Genomic DNA, 20718 nt, shown 5'->3' on the forward strand with positions numbered 1-20718 from the left:
CTACTCAGAAGTAAGTCCGGTTGAGTTCACTGGGAATTTCTCCTAGGTAAACGTGTGTACGGTTTGCAGTTCCATTTAGGGAGGAAGTGTGTGTTTGTACACAGACACAATACATAGAGAGTATCAGTGATGTTTCATTAACCCTTTCTTGTGCTTGACCACAGAGCCAAGATTTTGGAAATAAAGCTGAAAACTGTCTTCGTGCGATGGAAGTTGCAGCCCTTTAACTGTTTATTCTAGAGGTAGCTTCGTTGAAATCCACGGAAGAAGCGATGGTAACAGTGCAGCCACTGAGGCCACCGTAATTTACTCATCAGCCTCCATTTGCTCCAGAGTAGACCTGCTGAGTTGGAGTAAACGGCTTTGTTATCCACGGGGTTGGCCGTTGGCGGAGAGCGCGTTATTCTACCCTGTGCAATTTACTCAAAAACCCCATTCATTTCAGTACAGCTTTAGAGCGCAATAAATGTGATGGGTACCATTCAAACGTGATACAGGATCGCGCCGCGTTGAAAACGAAATTAGTGTCATTGCGTTAAAAAGTAAGGACTGCTCAATGCAGGCAAATCCTTTCAGGGGTTTAAGGTATTGCTTAAGAACATTTATAGAGGACCAACGGCTTGGAGACTTTTTCTGTTCCTTGCCTGACAGACCAGGGAAGTTCTCTTGCGGAAGCTCCAACGAAAAGCAAGAGAGCCGCGCAACAGCCACATCCTGCTCGCATTAATTCAGGCGACTTTGCGCAGGAGAAAATCCCGCTGGGATTTCCCCCGGGATTGTATCTAGCATCACAGAAAGGACAAATTGTGCTAGGATTTTATTTTAAAATTTGCTTTAGAAACAACAACAACCTTTCGAAATTCCTTTAAAAATAGAAGCAAAGTCTTATATTGAGATATCTCCTTTCCTAGGATAATATCCATTGGTGGATGGAGAGAGGGAGGTAAATGCTAAGTATTTGTGCACCACGGTGGCTTGAGATTTATTAGGTCATCTAACGCCAGAGCTGTCATGAATATGGACAGAATAATTTAGAAATCACCCTTTCTTTTCCCAACCCCTTCTAATCCTGAGAAAAAACACGCCATCACACAAATACATACTTCCCAAGTCTATTCCTTAAACAGAATTGTAAACATTTATGTATTTTAAAGGGTTGATTAAAAAAAGAGCAAAACCACTCTTGCGACAGAAATATAAACGTAAGTTTTAAAAGTCTAGGCTAACCCTGGGATTTGGTTTGAAAGCGGAGTTCCACGTTACCTTTAAGAGCGAGAGGAGTTTAAGAGGGGAGCTGTGCATAATGAGGCAAGGCAGCCCAGGCTCTGTCGCTTTAACTGGGGGACATCTGATTCCCTCATCTGGCAGATGGTCTCTGAGTCCAGATTTGCATTCATTGTCTTGAAATCTGTTTTCGCGTTGGTGTTATATAGATTTCAGGGGCAGATCTATACCCCAGATCTCAGTACAAAAGGAACAGGGGGGGTGGGTGGGAGGTAAATGACACCAAGCCAGCTTAATTTATATAGAGATGCTATTATTTCCAGTAAAATGAGCGTGGGTGGATGGAGAGGCTGCAACGTTGGGTTAGTATGTTTTGCATGATTCATTACAAAGAAGTTTTAAGTCTCCATGTGTGGGGACACACACACCCCTACGACATATATGACAAGAGGACTATAATCCTCTGCACGCTTACTTGAGAGTAAGTCCTTCTGGAAGCTGTGGCTTATTTCTGAGTACATATGCATAGGATCGGACTGCAAAGGGCTAAAGAACAACAACCAACCTTGGCTATTTCTGAGAAGTGGGAGCCTGATGTGTGTGAAGAACAAGGGGGTGCCTATATCCAGATCCCGCGAGCTGTGAAATGTTTGGAAGATGGATCGAGATGTATGGCTGGATCCCCTCTTCACCCCCACCCCAAGCCCCCTCCAACAGAGAATTTAGAAGAAGTATTTTGCTGCCCCATCCTATGCATATCTACTCAGAAATAAGCCGCTGCTTTCAAAGGGACTTGCTACCGAGTAAGCATGTAAGACTGGGAATCCTACCCCGACTCATAAATAGCATATTGCTGGGAACTCTTTCCCTCTTCAAAGTCCTCCCTGTTTCCCACCAGACGCCTGAAACGATATATATAACACAACAACAGCAACACATTCTTAATTAATTAATTTATTACTACTATTACACTATAAAATGGAACACGGGGGGAAATGGGACGACGTTCGGGGGAGGAAGAGTAACATTTGCGGCCGCAGCCGCGAAGGAAGCTGATCTCGGTCCTCTTCTTCCAGAACTAGAGGTTAACAAGCCGCATACAAAGTATTTGGTAAGCAATTGACTCGCCTTCCTTGGAAGCCGCCTTGCCCTCTTCGCGCGCCCCGCCCACCAGTTGTTGTTGTTTTAATCCCGCGCTCCTTGTAAGCCGCCGCCGCCGCCCGCGTGTATCAGTTTGGAGACCGAGTCTCCCCTTCTCACCCAATGGGGCGACACTATGCAAATGACGGCGCCTTATTTGGCAGCGCGCTCCTCCCCTTTTCCTAGGACGTTCTCTCCCGGCGCTGGAACCCATTCATGGGGATCTGGGCACCGAAAACCAGCCGCGCTTGGCCGGCTTCAGAGGCTGCAATCAGACTCTCCTTTTCTTTTCCCCATTGATCCCCGGCTTCTTGTCTTGTCTTTTTGTCCTCCCTCCCTCCCCGCCCACTTTCCTTCCCCTTCCTCTTCTTCCTCGTGGATTAGGGAGCCGCCAAGGCGACCCGGGTGTCTCCGCCGAGCAGGTGATCCCCGAGGCTGAGCAAGGACCGCGCTGTCCTGCCTCCTCCTCCTCTCCGGCGGGGCTTCTTCGGAAGATGATCGCCAGCCTCGGAAGGGGCTGAGCAGCGCAGCAGCAGCAGCAGCAGCAACTTCGACCTGCGAGAAGCGAGAGCGGGACGGAGAACTCGCGCCGCACCCGCGTCCACCGCTCCTTGATTCCCTTTCTCTTCTTAAAGTGTCCGAGCAGCAGCCCAGGTCCTCCTTAAAGACGGAAGGAGCCCGCTCAGGCCAACTTCTTGGGATTTCTGCGTCTCCTTGTTTTGAAGTTTCAGCTTGGTCCGGAAAGAGGGGCGCGCCTTGCGGGGGTGGGGGGGGACACCGTTGTTTTGGTTTGTGTTTTGGAATAAACTTCTCCAATGTTTGGGATCCAAGATACTTTAGGAAGAGGACCCATCCTGAAAGACAAGGTGCTGGGCTCGGAGATGGATCCTGTCCGGTCCTGGGTCAGGAATGTCGGCGTGGTGGACGCGAACGTCGCCGCTCAAAGGTAAGTGGACCAAATCCGGAGCCTTGCAAAAGAAAAAAAGTGATGATGATCGCGACGATTAGTTCCTTTGCTCCTCGTAGTTCTCTCCAAATAACCCGTGAACGATCCGCAGTGACTCTGGAACCGCGGGAGGCTCTTGCTGTGATCCCGGCGATTCCAGTTTATTTATTTACGTTTTAATGCACTCGTAATAACCAGGACCAGCTGGGGAGATCTCGCATGCTCCAAAGCTACGGCCTTTCCCCTGGTGGGGGCAGAATCAGTGTAATACCTTTTTTGCGAGGGTGGGAGTCGCTTTAACTGTGAAATCCCAGAGATGTCTTACCGGAAAGCAAGTGCCATTGAGTTTTGGGGACTTTGTTCCAAGGAAGTCTTCGGCTCCTCCGAAAGGAAGATGAATTGGGCTTCAGGGGTTTTCTTCCGAGTACTTCAGCGGCTTACTTACATCCCAAGGATCGTGCTGTTAGCCCCCACCCCACCCCCTGCTTAAGGAACAGGCACCATGGGACATGTTTGTGGACACTTATAGGGATGCTGTTCTGTTCTTCTGCAGTTTAAATGCTGTTAGGTGATTTTAGGTTGCAATCCTGCCACCGCCACAACCCGGATGCTTTTCCGCCAGCAGACAGGAGGCGGTGAATCCACCGTTCTGATCTTCCCTGGCCTCAATTCAGATAGCGCTGCTGGACTTAGGGCGCTCATTAGGCACCACCCCAACTTTAGCTGGGAATGTGCATTGCTTCCTTTACTTCAGTGATGTGAGCTAGCCCCACGCTTAATCGGCGGAGTGGGGGCCCTAGACCTCTGACCCCAAAATCTTGCCCTGTCGCCATCGCAGTTCATACACTCAGGAGGTTCGTCTGAAATCAGCTTTCAGCCCCTGAAGGATGGAGGAACTTGCAGATGTTAATACAGAATATCTTCTCCTGGTTCTCCCAGCCTGGAGCTCCATGACTCAGTTTAAGTAAAAAACAACAACCTTTTAAGTTGTTTTACTTTTAAGTAAAAAAAAACAACCCGCCTTTTAAATTTATGCCACACTTCAAAGCCCGGATGCTAAAATGTTACGGGGGTGGGGGAGAGGGGCACTATGCATCCCACTTTACAGCGCAATTTTAACCATGTCTACTCAAAGTAGATTTCAGTGGGGCTTGCTCTAAAGTAATTTGGGGCAGGATTGCAGCCTTAAAATGTCGGGGGCGGGCGACAGGGTTGCAAGCAAATCTAATGACCTAATCTGGAAAAACTAACTATAATCTGATGGCTACAGTGTAGTTGAGACGAAGTGAAGCGGATTTAAAGCGAGCGGGGCTGCGATCCTAAACACATATTTTTAAGGGTGCAATCCTAACTCCATTTACCCGAGGGTAAACCCTCTTTGAATTCACTAGTACTTAACTTCTGAGTAGTAGGTAGGGTTAGGGTTGCGCTGTAAATCTAATTGAAGTCGATGGGATTTACTTTGGAGCAAGCAAGCTGAAGATGAGGCGCCATAAATATATAATATATAACTAGGCAGGAAATGACATTCCGGTCAATGGAGCGACAATGGATTTGTGATGGGGTCTAAAGATCTGAAGTGGGCTGAAGCTCTACTGAAAGTAAACTCCGCTAAATCATAACAATGCATATATACCGACGGGAGTTTCAAAGAAATCTGTGTCCTAAAGCGGACCATTGATCTCACTTAGCAACCCCCACACTCTGTGCAAGGCAGACCAACTTTTAATTCCGAGTCATGTAACAAATGGGATTTAAGACCGAGCGGTCCCAAATGCTTTTGACCCGAAGAGAAGATCCACAGAAGGAAACGTGGAGGAAGGGTGACAGGAGAGAGATCACTATGGATCCCAGGCTTTAAAAGAGCCGCGGATCTTTCGTGGCTTTAAGCCACGGCCTCCAGGAAGGGAAGCTGACTAAAGCCGAGAGAATCCGGAGGCTTTAAAGCTCAGTTTCCGAAAGGGAAAGTCACCGGCGCAGGAGCAAACTCCATCGGCGCCTAGACTCCGCCGCGCTTTAATCGGCCAGCTGCGCCAGGCAAATATCCTAGCCCAAACCTAATGGGTGCTTACACAGAAGTAATTTCCGTTGAATTCTGAGACTTCTCGGAAAGAGTGCTGGAGGAGGATCGCAGCCAGAGGAAGGTATAAAACTCCTCTCCAAAGACAGAAATCAACCCCGCGGCTCCTTCTGGCGGCTCTTGGCGTTAGGAACCGAGACACCACCAGCTGCTAACTCCGTGCGATAGATTTGCTTTCTAAGAAAAGCGGGAGAGGATGAAAAGCAGCGCGCCGATCCTGGAAACACGCCTATCCTTGCAAATAAGTTCCAGCGGTTCCGGCAACACCTGCCCGACGAGGAAGGCACAGGTTTGAAGTAAGCCGAGACTTTTTTGTTCGCATTGAGGATTTTTCGTGAGGTTGAAGTCGTGACCTGACAAGACTCTCATGCAAAAGGTGATTGCCGGGAGCAGCTTCCACTAACACCGATCCGTTTAGATCCACCTAGGTGGAACTTGCGCGTGTGTTCCGAAGACTTTTTAACGCGGCAAACCCGCGCGCGCTTCTTCGCCGGGCGGCCGCCTCTGGAGTTTGACGCGACTTTGTACCTAACGCGCATCAGCGCCAGTCTGCAGGATCACAGCCTTACTAAGTGGATTTCCTTCCTAAATCAATTTCCCAATAGATCTGGAATCTGCAGAGGAGAAAATCGGAGACGGGTCAGAGCGGTGCTGGGCTCTAGGAGTAGGAAAAGTTTCTGTTCCTAGGCAGATGACAGGATTTTCCGGGCTGAACTGGAAGGCAGGGAGAATTAAGTCTACCCTGCAAGAGAGCGAAAATAAACATCCATCTTCTCTCCAGGGCCTGCGAAGAAAGCGGCAGGATCGGCTTTGGCTGGGGGAGGTTTCCCCCCCTCTGATTGTTCTAACAGGTCTTCCCACCTGGAGGCGCAAAAACAAACAACCGCCCCAAACTTTTCAAACTCCGTTGAGGAAATAAAACACTGCCGTAATGAAATGAGGAAATAAAACTCTTCTTGTCCAGACGGAGTTAACTAAATTCAAGGGAAAGGTGTTTTTTTAAGGGAAATAGAATTTTAAATGCCTTTCCAATGCCCTTAGACGCATGTTTAAATTAGCAGGAAGTCCCATTAAACTTTCTGGGATTTGTTCGAGGAAGTGAGGTTAGGCAACTAGACTTTCCTAGAAAATAAAGTAGGATTTTTGGATCTTCAAACAGTCGCAAGTGTCTCCCCATTTTCCTCAGCGTTGTGATAGAGCAATCCGGGGTTAATTCGGGGATTTAAAGCGGGGTAAGCCAAAATGAATTATTGGTCTTCAATACATGCTTGGAAAGTTGTGTCCCGCCATTTCCTGCCAATGAATAAACAGGCTGCCCCAATCCTGAACAAACTTCCTAGGTCAAAGGGTGTTGCCTGAGCAATTTTTCCTGGAAACAAATCCCTTTTCTTTTAGTGGCAATTATCAGAATTATGTTTTTAAAACGCTTTAGCGTTGACCGTTCTTCAGACCCGACTTTTTGCATATTTACTGGGAAATAAGCCCCACGGAATCTAATGGGGCTTCTCCCCAGCGTAAACGGGCCTAGAACAGGTAATCTTGAACCGGTAAGACTGTTTGCACCCTCAGACTGCAAACCTATACATTTACCTGTGAGCGAATCCCATTAAACCAATGGGACTTACTTCTGAGCAGGCATGTCTAGGGTTGCGAATTTAACATGGGAGGAAGTCCCAGTGGGATCCGTGAGATTTAGAGTAAACCTTCATAAAACAGGGCAGGAGAGCGAAGCAGGCAGCAGGCCGTAGTCAAAAGTCAGGGCTCAACTCCTATTGTTTTGCACAGTTAACAACGGCAGCGGGGGCTATTTAAAGCGGTAGGGTTTATTCCGGAAGATACGCATAAAATCCTTGCAAGAAGAAAGGGATTTGGAGGGAGGAGGGGGAGTCAAATATACGATCCTATGCAAACTTAACTCCGAGGAACTTACATGTAAGCGAAGAAACGGATTGGATCAAGTAAGAATCTATTCCAGTGAAGGCGCCTAGCCTACATCTGCTGAACACGCGCAGGGCCCGCTAGTATTTAGCTTCGCTTGTTCACTGGTCAGCGAGCCACCAATCCTAAACGCCTTGACTTTGAAGCCAGCTGGATGTGCCTGGATGGGTCTTGGAAGTTTCCTCCTGTTCAGCGGTCCCTCCTCCGAAAGCAGGGAGGCTGCAAAGGCGACAGGTATGCGCCGCGTCGCAGATACACTCCACTCCCTGCTCTCACCGCGCGACTACCTGGAAGAGTTCAGAGTCCGCTGAAAGCTTTGCGACTTGCTTTTCACTAAATTCGTTGAGAGGATTGGGGCTGCCAAGAGGGCAGTTTTAGACAGCAAAGCGCTTACCTGGCTTGCAAGCCTCCATGAAAACAGCAGGACTACATTTCCTAATGACCCTGCGCCGGATTGCATTGGCAATTAGGAAATTGCAAATCGTGCCATTGACACTATCGACGCCCCGGGCTTAAGCAAGCACTTCCTTTCGCAGTTTCTCCGAAATCGATTAACTTTCCCGGTTCAGTGCTACGCTGTCCTCCTCCCGCCGCCCCGCCCCTAAGCAATGCGTTTCGAAACAGGGCAGCCGTATAGAAGGGGAGGGGAAGCCCCTCGCATTGATCAGCATTCATTGATCCGAATTGGGTTCTTAACGGGAAGCGCACAGAAGTCGCTTCGCTGCTGTTTAACAAGACAAACCCTTTCCTCATCTCCTCCCGGGACCAGCAACTTGAAAGTAGTCCACTGAGCCTCAGGCGTCGGGGGTTGGCGAGCTGGATCGGGTCTAAAGCGAACAGGGACCTTGGGTGGTTGGGAATGCTTAGACCCAGCTCTTTTGCCCTGGGCCATTTCTCAATGGACCTTGCTTCCTAACAAGACCAGGCTGTTGAGAGGGAGAAATGAACGGATTTGCGTATGTTTGAAGGCTGCTGGCACCCAAGAAACGAAACGGAATTCGGAGATTTCCCGGTTCTTCTCTGACCTCCAGCTGCGGAGCTTCTGTTTAGTACTGGTAAATCACCAGGATATCTTTTAAAAACACACACACCATAACTCCCCCCGCCCCAAGTTACCCAAGGATCCTTCAGCTTCCCCCAAATTAATGATAGAAAACGTTAGCGAAGAAGATGAGAATGAAAGTCATCAGGCGGAGCCGGCCTTACTGTTAGACAGGGGGGAGGCGGCCCGGTCCGTGCAATAGTTGTTTTGAGGTGGGGTTTTTTTTGGGGGGGGGGGTTGCAGCGTTAAAGATTAGCAAAAGGAAAACAGCTTGGTTTATTTTAATTCTGACTTATTTTAATTTTGTCTTACATATATTACAATGATAAAATGTGGAGGATATTCTGCCTCCCAGGCATGGGAAGCGGAATATCGGTTGGGCCACCTCAAGCCAACCGTGCTAGAATCTGAGGTCGGCTTCTTGCAGGTGAATCGGGGCTCTTTCCCCTGTGCTGCTCCCCGCCCCCACTCCCCTCTGTGCCCACTACCAAAAGTAAATAAATAAATAACAACAACAACATTGTGACACCTTAAAGGCCCTGTCAAATATCTCTTGAGGCAGAAACCTTAGAGTCCCCGATCCGTCAGACGCCTGCAGTTTGCTTTCTTTCTGTCGGGCACATATTAACGGTTAGCAACCGGGCTTAAATAATTTGGAAATAGAAGAGGAGGAGGAAAGAGTTCTTGCATTTGATGAAAAGAACTTTAGCTTTCTGGCCGAAGAAACCTGTTGGTTTTTAAAGTGTCACAAAACTCGTCCGTCTCTTTCTCTGTGTGTGACTGAGTATAGCATGCGGAAATGAAAGTAACGGCGGGATCCTATCCGTGTTTGACTCGGAAACTCTCAGTGGCAATCCTGTGCCTGCTTACTGTTGGAAGGAAGTCCCACTGAGTTCAGCGGGGCTTGCTCCTAGGAAGCGTGTATCGAGGACTGCAAACCAACGTTGAACTCGGATGCGCGCTGCGTTGGGAGGCCCACCGGGCGCAGGCTTAGGATCGCGCTCAGCCGCGGCGCCTATTTTACGTCCGTTCACATTTGCTCATTCATTCCACTTCTCTCCCTCCTTTCCCCCCTTTCCTTTCTTCCACAGCGGCGTGGCTTTGTCGCGAGCCCACTTCGAAAAGCAGCCGCCCTCCAATTTGAGAAAGTCAAATTTTTTCCACTTCGTCTTGGCGCTTTACGACCGGCAAGGGCAGCCCGTGGAGATCGAGCGGACGGCGTTTGTGGACTTCGTGGAAAACGACAAAGTAAGGCTTTTATTAGGCTTGATCGCTCTCTCTGAGCCCCCCACCCCACCCCACTCCACCCCACCCCACCCCAGAAACCCCTCCACGTCACCCAACTTGTGTCTCGCTCCTTAGTGTTAGCGCAATTTTTAAAAGAGATAAATCAAGCTGAGGTGCTACCGACTTCTAAGAAAACGATCGCTAGAATTGGGGCTTGTGAAAGAGCACTCAGCTGCACCCTCGGATTGCCCTTTAAAAATCAGCAGCAAAAGCAGCTCCTGCTAATTCCTAGGAAGTGAATCTTCTTGGCTTGAAGGATTGATTTATCAGTTTCTCCCTGGAGTTAAAAAGGCGCAAGCCACTGCCAGGAGGTTCTCCTGCGCAAAGCGCCGATCGAAATACACCTGAGCCCCGCAAGTGCAGCTCCCGTTCATTACTACCAGCTCAAGAGAACTTCCTCTGAGCTGGCCTTGCTGGTTGGTTTCATCTGGGCTCAGAGGCTTGTCAGTTTCGCTTCCTGCAAGTCTCGGAAACCTTCCCTGCAAAGCGGCCCGCGATTCTGCCAGACTTAAGCACTTCTGCAGCACGCGCCTAACCTTCTTCGTTCAAAAGTGCGCCGTTGGGTTTACTCTCTCGTAAGCTTGCTTAAGAACTGCATTCTTGACGCCATTCCTAACAGGACTTAGAAGTCCTTAACTTTGGCGAAGCTGATGCTCCCCGCAGCAACTGGGCATATAAGTTTAAAACGAGCGCCCTGCGTTTTGTTTGTCGAGTTATGCTGCGTGTCATTAACCGATGGGATCTTCTCTGGTCCAGTAGGTGACTGCTGACGTAATTTTAAAATAAGATGTTAAGTCCTCCTCCTCCCTTCCTTCCCAGCACTTCTCTCTGGGCCCTTCTCCCCCTCGCGTCTTTTTCCAGGGAATTTCCAGGTCAAGTGCTGGAAAGACTGAAATGAACCCTCTGCTAAAATTTCTGTCTCCAAAGCCCCATCATCCCGGATCGCCGGTTCAGGAGGCAACATCACGTCTCCATCAGTCGCGGTTTAAAACACACAAACACACTTATTTTAGCGAAACTAAACTATACAGGCTACCGGCGTCAGATTTTAGAGGCAAAAATTCCGTCCCGGGTCAAGGCAAGCCGGAAATGTCCGAGCAGCTCTCCGGAGTGCAAAAGTCCTCCGCATCAAATTCTCTTTTTCTGTAGCACTTAAAGAGAAGGGGTGGGGTGGGGTGGGGTGGGCAAATCTTGGGCGCTCTTACTTGGAAGGACAACGGGACTGACTTGCGAGTAAACCACGGATCAGCTCGACCAGCTCAAGAAAAGGCTCATTTGCGCCAGTAAAACACTTTCCTGCTAACCCAGACCCTTATGCACACTTACTTGAACTAATTACAGGTAGGTAGCCGTGTTGGTCTGCCATAGTCAAAACAAAATAAAAGAAAAAAAATTCCTTCCAGTAGCACCTTAAAGACCAACTAAGTTAGTTCTAGATATGAGCTTTCGTGTGCATGCACACTTCTTCAGATACACTTTTTTTCCCCTTTTATTTTGTTTTTACTTGAACTAAGTGGGACTTGCTCCTGAATAAAAATAAATGGGATATTGCGCCGGCAACCCTGTTTGAATCAGTTCTCTCTCCCTTCTCGGCAGGAACAAGGCAACGAAAAAACCAATAACGGGACCCACTACAAACTGCAGCTTCTTTACAGTAACGGTGAGTCTCCTGCCTCTGGGGTTCAGAAAGAGCGACCATAGTATTTGGGGAACTCGTGTTCTAAAGGGATAATGTCTCGATTAAAGCTAAAATCAGAAATTTTACCCCCACCTCCATGTTGAAGTCAGTCCGAAAGAGAAATAACTGACCCTGGTATGGATGCCAGTTCCCAGTTCTCCCACAGGCAAATATGATTGACAGGTCAGTACAGTGGTACCTTGGGTTACATACACTTCAGGTTACATACGCTTCAGGTTACAGACTCCGCTAACCCAGAAATAGCACCTCAGGTTAAGAACTTTGCTTCAGGATGAGAACAGAAATCGTGCTCCGGCGGCGCGGCAGCACATTAGCTAAAGTGGTGCTTCAGGTTAAGAACAGTTTCAGGTTAAGAACAGACCTTCGAATTAAGTATTTAACCCGAGGTACCACTGTAATGGTTTAAAAAACCTCACAAACTCATATGACCAGAAAAGGCAACATGGGACCAAAACCCGATGCATGTATTCAGTGGGAAACTGCTTCTTTTAATTCATTTCTTAAAAAATTGAAAAAAATATTCATCTCCAGTAAATAGGTTTGGTAGGTCTCATTTCATTTCATTTCTTTTTTTAAACTACTGAAGCCTTTTTAATCTGGAGTAGCAGCAGGGCGAAATAGAGATGCACGTGCTCCTTGAGACTAGTGCCTATTTCAATCCAGTTTTGAAGCTTCCTTCACCAAAACAAATCCCCAGAATTCTTCATGGCCGAGGTGGGGGAGTGTCCAGCACTCCAGCCACTAGACCACATTGGCTCTCAATAGATAGTGAAATAAAATGGCTAGCACATTTGTAAAACTAAGCAGGATCTGGTATGGTTTCAAATTGGGTGGGGGACTGGGTGTTGAGAATTCCTGCACAGCAGGGGGTGGACTAGATGACCCTCAGGGATCCCTTCCAACTCCACAATTCTTTAAAAGACTGGCCGTTGCATAAAGTACATTGGGCTGGTGTTGTAAATAAGTGTGATAAGCTGTTTAATTAACTCCTTTTGAGGTTGCAAAGAAATGTTCATGTTAGGCCACCACTCCGTTCACAGCGTAGGTCGCCCAGTCCACTGGTGTGTACGTGTGTGTGTGTGTGTGTGTGTGTGTGTGCAACACTTGCCTGTTCCTGGGCACCAGCAGCCCCCGCCACACCACTCATTTTGGCAGCTTTACTAGATAAGAGAGAAGAAAATGAACACTAGTCCTGTACCTTCAGTTTCTTGAAAGTTTTCTTCCTTTGCAAAAATGGCTTCCATTTTTTATTTTTTGCCTCATTTTCAGGGAACGTTCAAATTTTGGTTGGGTCAGCATTTTTATGTTACCTTATTGTTGTGAGGTGGCCAGAGGTGGCACACCCATACGTCTGGAATTTCCCAAACATATGCAGAATACTGCAGTTGGAAGTGGTGTCTGGGCAGAAATCTCTAAAATATCTGGGAAAATCTGGAAGTATGGCAACCCATGTTGGCAGTGTTGTTTTGGGTGATTTTCCTTAAAAATAGCTCCAAAACTTCAGTTTTTTTTTTGTTTTGCAAATTTGTTTGAAATATGGCAACCCTCACATATATTCCTTTCCACTAAACCTTCCCCACACCCCCAGCAATTTGCAGACTTGCAGGCTCATGGGAGGAGTTGCCACATGATTTCTCGCTCTGGCCTTTAATTGAAGCATAGGAAGGCTACAGGGTATAGACCACTGGTGAGATGATTTGTAGTGTGAAAGAAAAGATACAGTACTCTTGCTGCTTCTTCTTCTTCTTCTTCTTCTTCTTCTTCTTCTTCTTCTTCTTCTTCTTCTTCTTCTGCGATCACTCGTAGCCGAGTAAGATTGTCTTCCCTAAACACAGTTTTAACAATGCAAGCACACCTTGGACACTTAAAAAGGGAAGTAGGCATTCCACTCATTAGAATGTCACTGAAATTTTCTCTCCCCTTGGATAATTTTCAAATGCAATTTCATTTCTCATTAATAGAAGGGGAATGGCCAGGGGGTGGAGGAAAATGTAAGAGCAATTTTCAACTCAGCACCAATGAATATATTGATCTGGATCTGTTTGGATCAGAAGAGGGATCAAGTGAGGATGGAGCAGGAATGACTTTAGAGCAGGAGTGGGGAATTGGTGGCCCTCCAGATGTTGTTGGGGACTTGAACTCTCATTTGCTAGCATGGCCAATGGCCAGGGATGCTGGGCATTGTAGGCCGCCATCATTGTGAGGGCCACAGGTTCCCCATGCCTGATTTAATGACTTGGGGAACTGATCCTTTGGAACTGTCTTATTTTTATTCTATCATGTTCTTCAATGTTCCCTGTAGGTGTCAGAACTGAACAAGATCTCTTCGTTCGGCTCATTGACTCAGTCACAAAACAGGTAAGATCAAGCAAATTGTCTGTCTCCTGCCCTTTAATTTTCCTACCTACTTGAATTTCTTCCTAATCAAAGCTATGTCTGTAGCATTCTAATCAAGTGTTGGTGTTTCTCATATCCAAACTATTTCTAGTGAGATTTTTTTAATGCATACATTGCCTGCTATGTGAAAAAAAAAATACTTTCAATAATCAGACCTGCTTTTCTCCCTTTCTTTTTAAAAAATCAATTAACATAATACTACTACTAATACATGCTGCTGCTACTACTACTACTGCTAATTCCCATCTCTCAATGCTTGTTCACATTTCTATAGCCTATCGCCTATGAAGGACAAAACAAGAATCCAGAAATGTGCAGAGTTTTACTCACCCATGAAGTTATGTGCAGGTAAGACAGCTTCCGTTATTTATGTGTCTGCAGCCACCTTGCAGAAGCTAAGCAGGTCTGGGTCTGCTCAGTGACAGAACCCATGAACCCCATGTATTCTACTTTAAACTCTATAATGGAAGAAAGGCAGAATATCAATGTATTAAAATAAAGCAACCCCTTTTCATTAGTGCGATGTGTGATTTGCACAAAGAAAGGGGTGAAAAGTTTGCATTATTTGTTAAAAGATACTGATCATATAAGTCCAAAATAAATTTTTAACCTGTGATCCTCCAGTTGCTCCTATCACCCTGACTTCTTGGCCCTGCTGGCTGGGGCTGATGGGATGATAGGAGCTGTAGTCCACCTGGGAGACCTCAGGTTCCCTCTTCCTGGGCTTCAGACAGGTTCTCCAGCTCCAACCCACTCAGCCTTATCTGAAGATAGTGGGATCTGAATGTAGAATCTTTTCCATGAAAACGTGTTCTTTTACCATTCAGCATCCATGGACTGTGCTGTGGACTCTATGGAAATAAACTTACGTAGGAAAGTTGTGGAAGTGTGCTTTAGCACCCAGCTGCGCATCTATTAGACACAACCAGTTTCAGGCTTGCTGAGTGGAAGATTCGATCAATAGATTCCTTTAGTTGACACTTTTTGTTATTTTTCCTGGAAAATCTGTCAGATTACCACTGCAAAGTTCTGCATGGGTGTACACACACACACACACACACACACACACACACACACACACACAGTGGGCTGTTTCCAATGTAGTGCTGTGTTAATGACATTTAGTGGTATATTGGTTCTGCTGGTGAAATGGCTCATACCAGCGGAACGTTGTTGCACAAGTAAATGCATAAGCAGGTTGCTAGTAACTTAGTTGCACGATGGATTGTGCAATCTGTGGTGCGACATGCTTCTGCTAGTGCTGCTGTTGCACTGGATTCCTCTGTTATACCACATTAAAACTTGCCCTTTTGTTAGCAAGCAGAGAACACTGAATTCAGCCCCTAAAGGTTGCAGTCCTATACCCACTTACCTGGGACTAAGCCCCATTGAGCTCAATGGGACTTACATTTAGGATTGGACTGAAATGTTCTTCCTGAGCTTCCCCCTCCCTTGCCCCTTGCTCCTGTGTATAGGTTAGCATCACAGACGTAACCAGGATTTTTGTGGTGGGCAGGACTTGGGGGGGGGGGGCAGGACCAATGTGATTGGTCAGGTAGTTAAGTATTTCTATTGTTTACTTGATCTAGGGGGGGTAACTGCCCCCCTGCCCCCTTGGCTATGCCCATAGTTAGCATGCTCCACTTCATGCATTAAAAGTGTGGATATTCCTGGATGCACACTTACAGACAAATGAGTATGTATATCTTACCTATCTGGTAACTTTTAACCTGCTTTCTAGTCCCCCTTTTCATTTTTGCTGCAACTTTTAACCAATTCATCAATTAGCTTTGATTAAATTAAATTGACAATCTTCTGGTGTGTGTGTGTGTGTGTGTGTGCGCACGCCAGCAGATTAACTGGGTAGTAGGTATTTAATTTTTTAATAAAAAATTTGCAATACAATTACTTAATGAAATCTGAGGGTTGCAGGCACCATATTCCATCCTTCTGCTACACACCTGGGGTGGGGTAGGGAGATTGCATCTTCTAAGCAGGTTTACATTGTAACACAGGTATTTTCGTGATCTAAAATCAATTTCTTCTTCAAGCATGAGTTTGTTTATTCATATGCAGATGTATGCAGCTTTAATACAGCAAATATTATGAATTGACTCATAGCACAATCTTATTTGTACATACTTGGACATTAAACTCACTGTGTTCATTGGGGCTTATTCCATACCATGTGCATTTAAGATGGCAGCATATGATTTCTTTAACTGGGTGAAAGTCCTAGTTGGCACATGACAGTGCAAATTGGCAGTGATCTTTATGTTAAAGCTGCAATCCTATGCACACTTCCCTGTTAGTAAAAGTACAATGGCTGTACCCAGTGTTAGTCTTGCTCAGAGAAGACCTGATGTAATTGATGGACCTAGCTAACTTGGGTTCATCAAATTAAGTCAGTTTATTCCGAGTAGAACTTAGCTGGATACATCCCAATGAAAGTTACTTCTGAGTAAAAATGGATATTCTTAGAGTGAAGTTGGTATTTTCTTCAGCTGAGAAACATGAGACCAATCTTGATCTTAGTCTGACTCCATTGTCCAAGGGTTTCAGGTTTTTTTTAGTCTAGCAGTGCTTGACCATATGTGTTTTCTCTAGTACTTAAAACTGCTAGGTGTTGTGCAAAAATTAAAATTAAAGAGGGCCCTTACAATTTTTCTCTAGATTCTAAAGAGATCACAATTGATCTCAATACGTATATGGCATTTCAAATGCTGACATGCTTTTTCTTTCTATTTAAGCCCCCCCCCCCAAATCACATGAACTCTGTTGAAAGTTGTGTTCATGTTCTTCATAATCAGAAAGCTGGTATATCAATGAAATTGTGGAAAGAATGCATCCAAAAGGATAAGAGTGGCTTTGTATGTGTGAAAACAATAGGAATTGTTGCATGCGTTTTCTCCATGTTGGTCTTCAAATATTTTTCATTATGGACATGCACAAGCATGTTTATTTTGGAAAGTGCCATAGCTCAGTGGTGGAACATTATTTTGCAAGCAGAAAATCCCAGGTTCAGTTCCTGGCATCTCCAGGTAGGGTTAGGCAGGTCCCCTGTCTGAAACCCTGGAAAGCCAGTTAGTCAGTAAACAGTAGGCGGTTTAGAGATACATAGGCAAATGGTCTAACTCTTATGTCTCTAAGTCTGTGTGCTCTTTATCAGACCATGTGGCTGTAAGCAAGTCTGAATATGAAGGCTGTATTTTTGTCAGTCTTATGCCATTGATAAATGTTTTACAAAGTACAGAAGGGCGGATCTTAACTGAAAGAAGTTTACAATCTAAAATCCTCTGTGCAGAAAACAGATGTAATTGTTCTTGTGTTCTCTCTCTCTCTCTCTCTCTCTCTCTCTCTCTCTCTCACACACACACACACACACACACACACACACACCACATTGTGTACTATCTTGCTTGGCAAAGACTTTGGAAACTTTAAAAGCTTGCCACAGTCTTGTGTCACTTTGGTTGATCCTAATGAAAGTATTTCCTAACTTTGGTTTTGAGGTTTAAAACTGTGCCAGGATTGCGTTCATGGCATGGTATTAATATCTGAGCATGATCAGTGCACATAAAATTCTTAGGATAGCAGTACAAGAATGTTCCTTTGTGCAAGGAGAAATCCTCACACTGACAAAATGTTCACTTTAGTGCTACATTGAGTACAACCCAAAGTGCATCAAATTTATATGTGCTAAATACAGTTGACACAATCCAGCCACAATGGAGCACATTTAACTCACATTGATTTTAAGGGAAGAGTTAAGCATGTGTTTAAATCCCTTCTACTGAAATAAATTGGATTTAAAGGCAATTAACTTTTGCTAGGTCATACCAAGTAAAAGTAAGCCAAGTTTCATTAGCTAAATATGCTTGGTCATCACAAATATGGGAGGGGGAGGTAATTTTATACAAAATTTAGTGACAGAGTACAACTTGACATTAATATGACGTTATAATTAATTGTTGATTATCTCAAGCACAGTGTTCCATTTTGTGAGACAAAACTCATGCTTAATTTGTGTGACTGTGCGGGTAAACATAGCATCTTTTTGTGTGAAATCTTTTTCCTTATCAGAGAATAACACTGTATTCTGGTCATCAGTTAGGAATGAGATGTTCAGTGTGTACTTTACTTTTGGACTTCAAAAGAAGTTTTACAAATAGGAAAGCATTTCCTGTGAAATGCTTTAACACAAGAAAAAGGGGGTAATCTGACATTTTATAGATTCTTCTCGCAAGGGTTATAACATATCATAAATGGAGGCTAGCGTTTTCCCCACATTGCCATATCACTGCTCATATATTACATGAATATGCAGGCAGAATTCTTGGGCTCTTATGCCTTGGCTTATACATCAAATGCTTTGTATTAATTGTGATGGCAAAAAAGGCTCTCTGGTTATAAAATAATTATTTGTTAACATGTAACCACCTTGCTTGATAGATTAACTGAGGAAGAATGAGAATTCTCTGATGTCCTTTCAATGTAATGCGTGGATTAGTGAACCAAATCAAGAGCTCTCTATAAAAACCTTAATCGGGTAATTTGAGCAGAAGTCTTTATGTAGACATAACTTTTATAAATTGGATTTTTTAAAAAAGAAAACAACAAAATGAGCATAAGGATGTATTTCACGTGGAATAAGGTTTGATATAACCTATTGAAGCTTAGTTAATTTTGACACTTTTATTTTAAGCCCAATAATCAGATCTCACTGTGAGCTGCTTAAGAAGCAGCATCAATTTTTAAAGCTCCTAGTTTAGCCTGCATTAGTAACAGTATATCAAAATTTAATGTACTGTACTAGCCTTGCCGTTCAAGTGGATGCCCATTGTCTTTGAGTGACAGGCCTTGCTTTTCAGCCTCAGTCAGAAGATAAACATCTTTCTGGTTTGTCATATGGAACTGCACGACTATTCAGCTCAAATACAGACAAGTGTATCCAGCATCCCCTACATCTTTCTCCGAGTGACAGATGCGAGCTTAGCAGGGATGTTGTCTAAATATTTATGCAGATGCAATGATGTGTCACTGGTAGAAGAAGGGGAAATCTCTGTTTCACAATAATTAGTGTACTTGTTTAGTACTTGGAGGGTGGAGTCAAGCTGTTGGTGTTGACACCTTAAAATCTTTAAAGTGTGCTCTGTGAAGCTTCATTGATTTAAATGAAACTTCTACAGAATATAGTTCCGATGGGAGAAGTTAGACACATAAGCCATCGATCCTCTTAGCTGAATACAAACGTATGCAAAATCTTTGCTCATATGATGGATAAAAATAAGGCATTTCCCCTTCTGGAATAATCCTGCCTCCCCACTCCCCAGTCTTGCCAACTATTCACTAAGAGGAAAACTGTTTTGTTTTGCTGTTGCCAGAAAGCCCCAGTGCCCTTGATGCTCAGGGGGGTGAAAAGGTATTATAATGTGAACAGAAGTAGTCTCGGGGCCTACAGCTGGCTAATAACAGAGTTGCATTGAGTGCAAGCGAGACCCACAGCTGTGACTTTCGCCACAAGGCCCAGACTAGACAGCAGCAGACATAATCAGCTGAGCCAGGCGGCCAGTGAGCCTAGGTCTTTATCGGCCAGATGGTGTGAATTTAGACACTTTTGTTATGCAATGCCAGGGAGGAGTTGGGGAGACGAAAACAAAACAAAGGCCACCATGCTGGGTGCTTATTTGAGTTTGAAATTAGAGACAGATTTTTTTTTCTTTTTGGTGAAAGTTGAGGGCTGAATTTTAAAACCATTTTGGAAGGGGGAGGGGAAAGACATAAGCCCTTCTTTGAAATGGGCAGCTTTCTGGGGCATCCAGTTTCTTCCAAGGCTATGTTTCATCAAGAGCGCTGTTTGTGTGTATATCCCCAGCATGCAACTATCCTCACTACTGATGTGCTAAACTAGATGTCACACTAGTCCTATAGTTAAGAAGAATATATATTTTAGAAGTAAATAGAAGGTGTTTTGTGTGTGAGAGAGAGAATGAGAGTGTCTCATCTGGATTGGGACCCCGGTGGAATAGGACTATTTTTCCTTTGCCTCAGTACCAGTTGCAAGCAGCCCCCCATGCCAGCTGTTTGCATTAGGGTGGCTGCATGTGCATCACTATAAAAGGAAAAATGCATCAACCCACACACTCCAAAAAGGAGGCAACAGGGAAACAGGCATTTATGTATTGATTTATATGTACTGTATAGGCATGCATTTAGAAAACTTTCTGCAATTTAAAACCAAAGCGCAATACACCTCAGACAGTGACCTAGTGTGTTTTCTGGGTGCTAACTATGGACCGACAACTTTCATGCACAAATTCTGCTCTCTTATTGTTCCTTATCTCTCAACTGGGATTGGGCCCAACATGCTTTCAAATAAAAGACTCCTCCAAAGAGAGGAATGTCCACTGTAAAGTAGGACACTCCCCCCCCCCCCGTTTGCATTGACAGGAAAGCTCCCATTGGAACCACTCATCTTTTTAAAACAGGATGTATTTTGCAATATGGGGGCTCTTGCACCTCAAACAACATATGGCTACTTGCTAGCCCAAATTGATTTTGCCTGATTTTGCGAGTGGAAGTTCCACAAGTGATGTTAATGCCTTTTAAAAATCAACAGTTATGCTGCCCAGTTTTCCATTTCTTGGCTTAGAAATATGAGTCTCCAAGTAGGACGTGGAACAAAATGTTGCAGTGTGAAAGAGTGCTACTGTTCAGGGTTCCAACCAGCCAGTTCTGCTCTTTGCAAGGTGTGGGGAACCTTTGACTCTTCAAATATAACTCCCATGAGCCCCAGCAAGCAATAGATGATGAGAGTTGCAGTTCAGAAACATCTGGAGGGCCAAAGTTCCCCACACCTGCTTGTTGTCATTCATGTGTGGATAGCTCAGTTGGCTGAGCATAAGACTCCTACAGTAATCTCAGGGTCGTGGGTTCAAGCCCCAACTTGGGCAAACGATTCTTGC

General features: G+C 45.2%; 1 protein-coding gene across 2 annotated transcripts in view; it reads left to right on the forward strand.

Moving 5' to 3' along the window:
- Positions 1 to 2630: 2630 nt before the first annotated feature.
- EBF2 (EBF transcription factor 2) overlaps positions 2631 to 20718 on the forward strand; it is a 261105-nt gene continuing 243017 nt past the window's right edge. For both annotated transcript variants that reach the window (XM_079955074.1, XM_079955073.1), the window contains exons 1-5: positions 2631 to 3310; positions 9462 to 9618; positions 11254 to 11317; positions 13659 to 13714; positions 14028 to 14101. In XM_079955074.1, the coding sequence (XP_079811200.1) occupies positions 3180 to 3310; positions 9462 to 9618; positions 11254 to 11317; positions 13659 to 13714; positions 14028 to 14101 (482 nt within the window). In that variant the 5' untranslated portion in view covers positions 2631 to 3179. The remainder of the gene's footprint in view (positions 3311 to 9461; positions 9619 to 11253; positions 11318 to 13658; positions 13715 to 14027; positions 14102 to 20718) is intronic.

Source organism: Podarcis cretensis (assembly GCF_951804945.1).
Source record: "Podarcis cretensis genome assembly, chromosome: 15".
NCBI classification, from domain to species: Eukaryota; Metazoa; Chordata; class Lepidosauria; order Squamata; family Lacertidae; genus Podarcis; species Podarcis cretensis.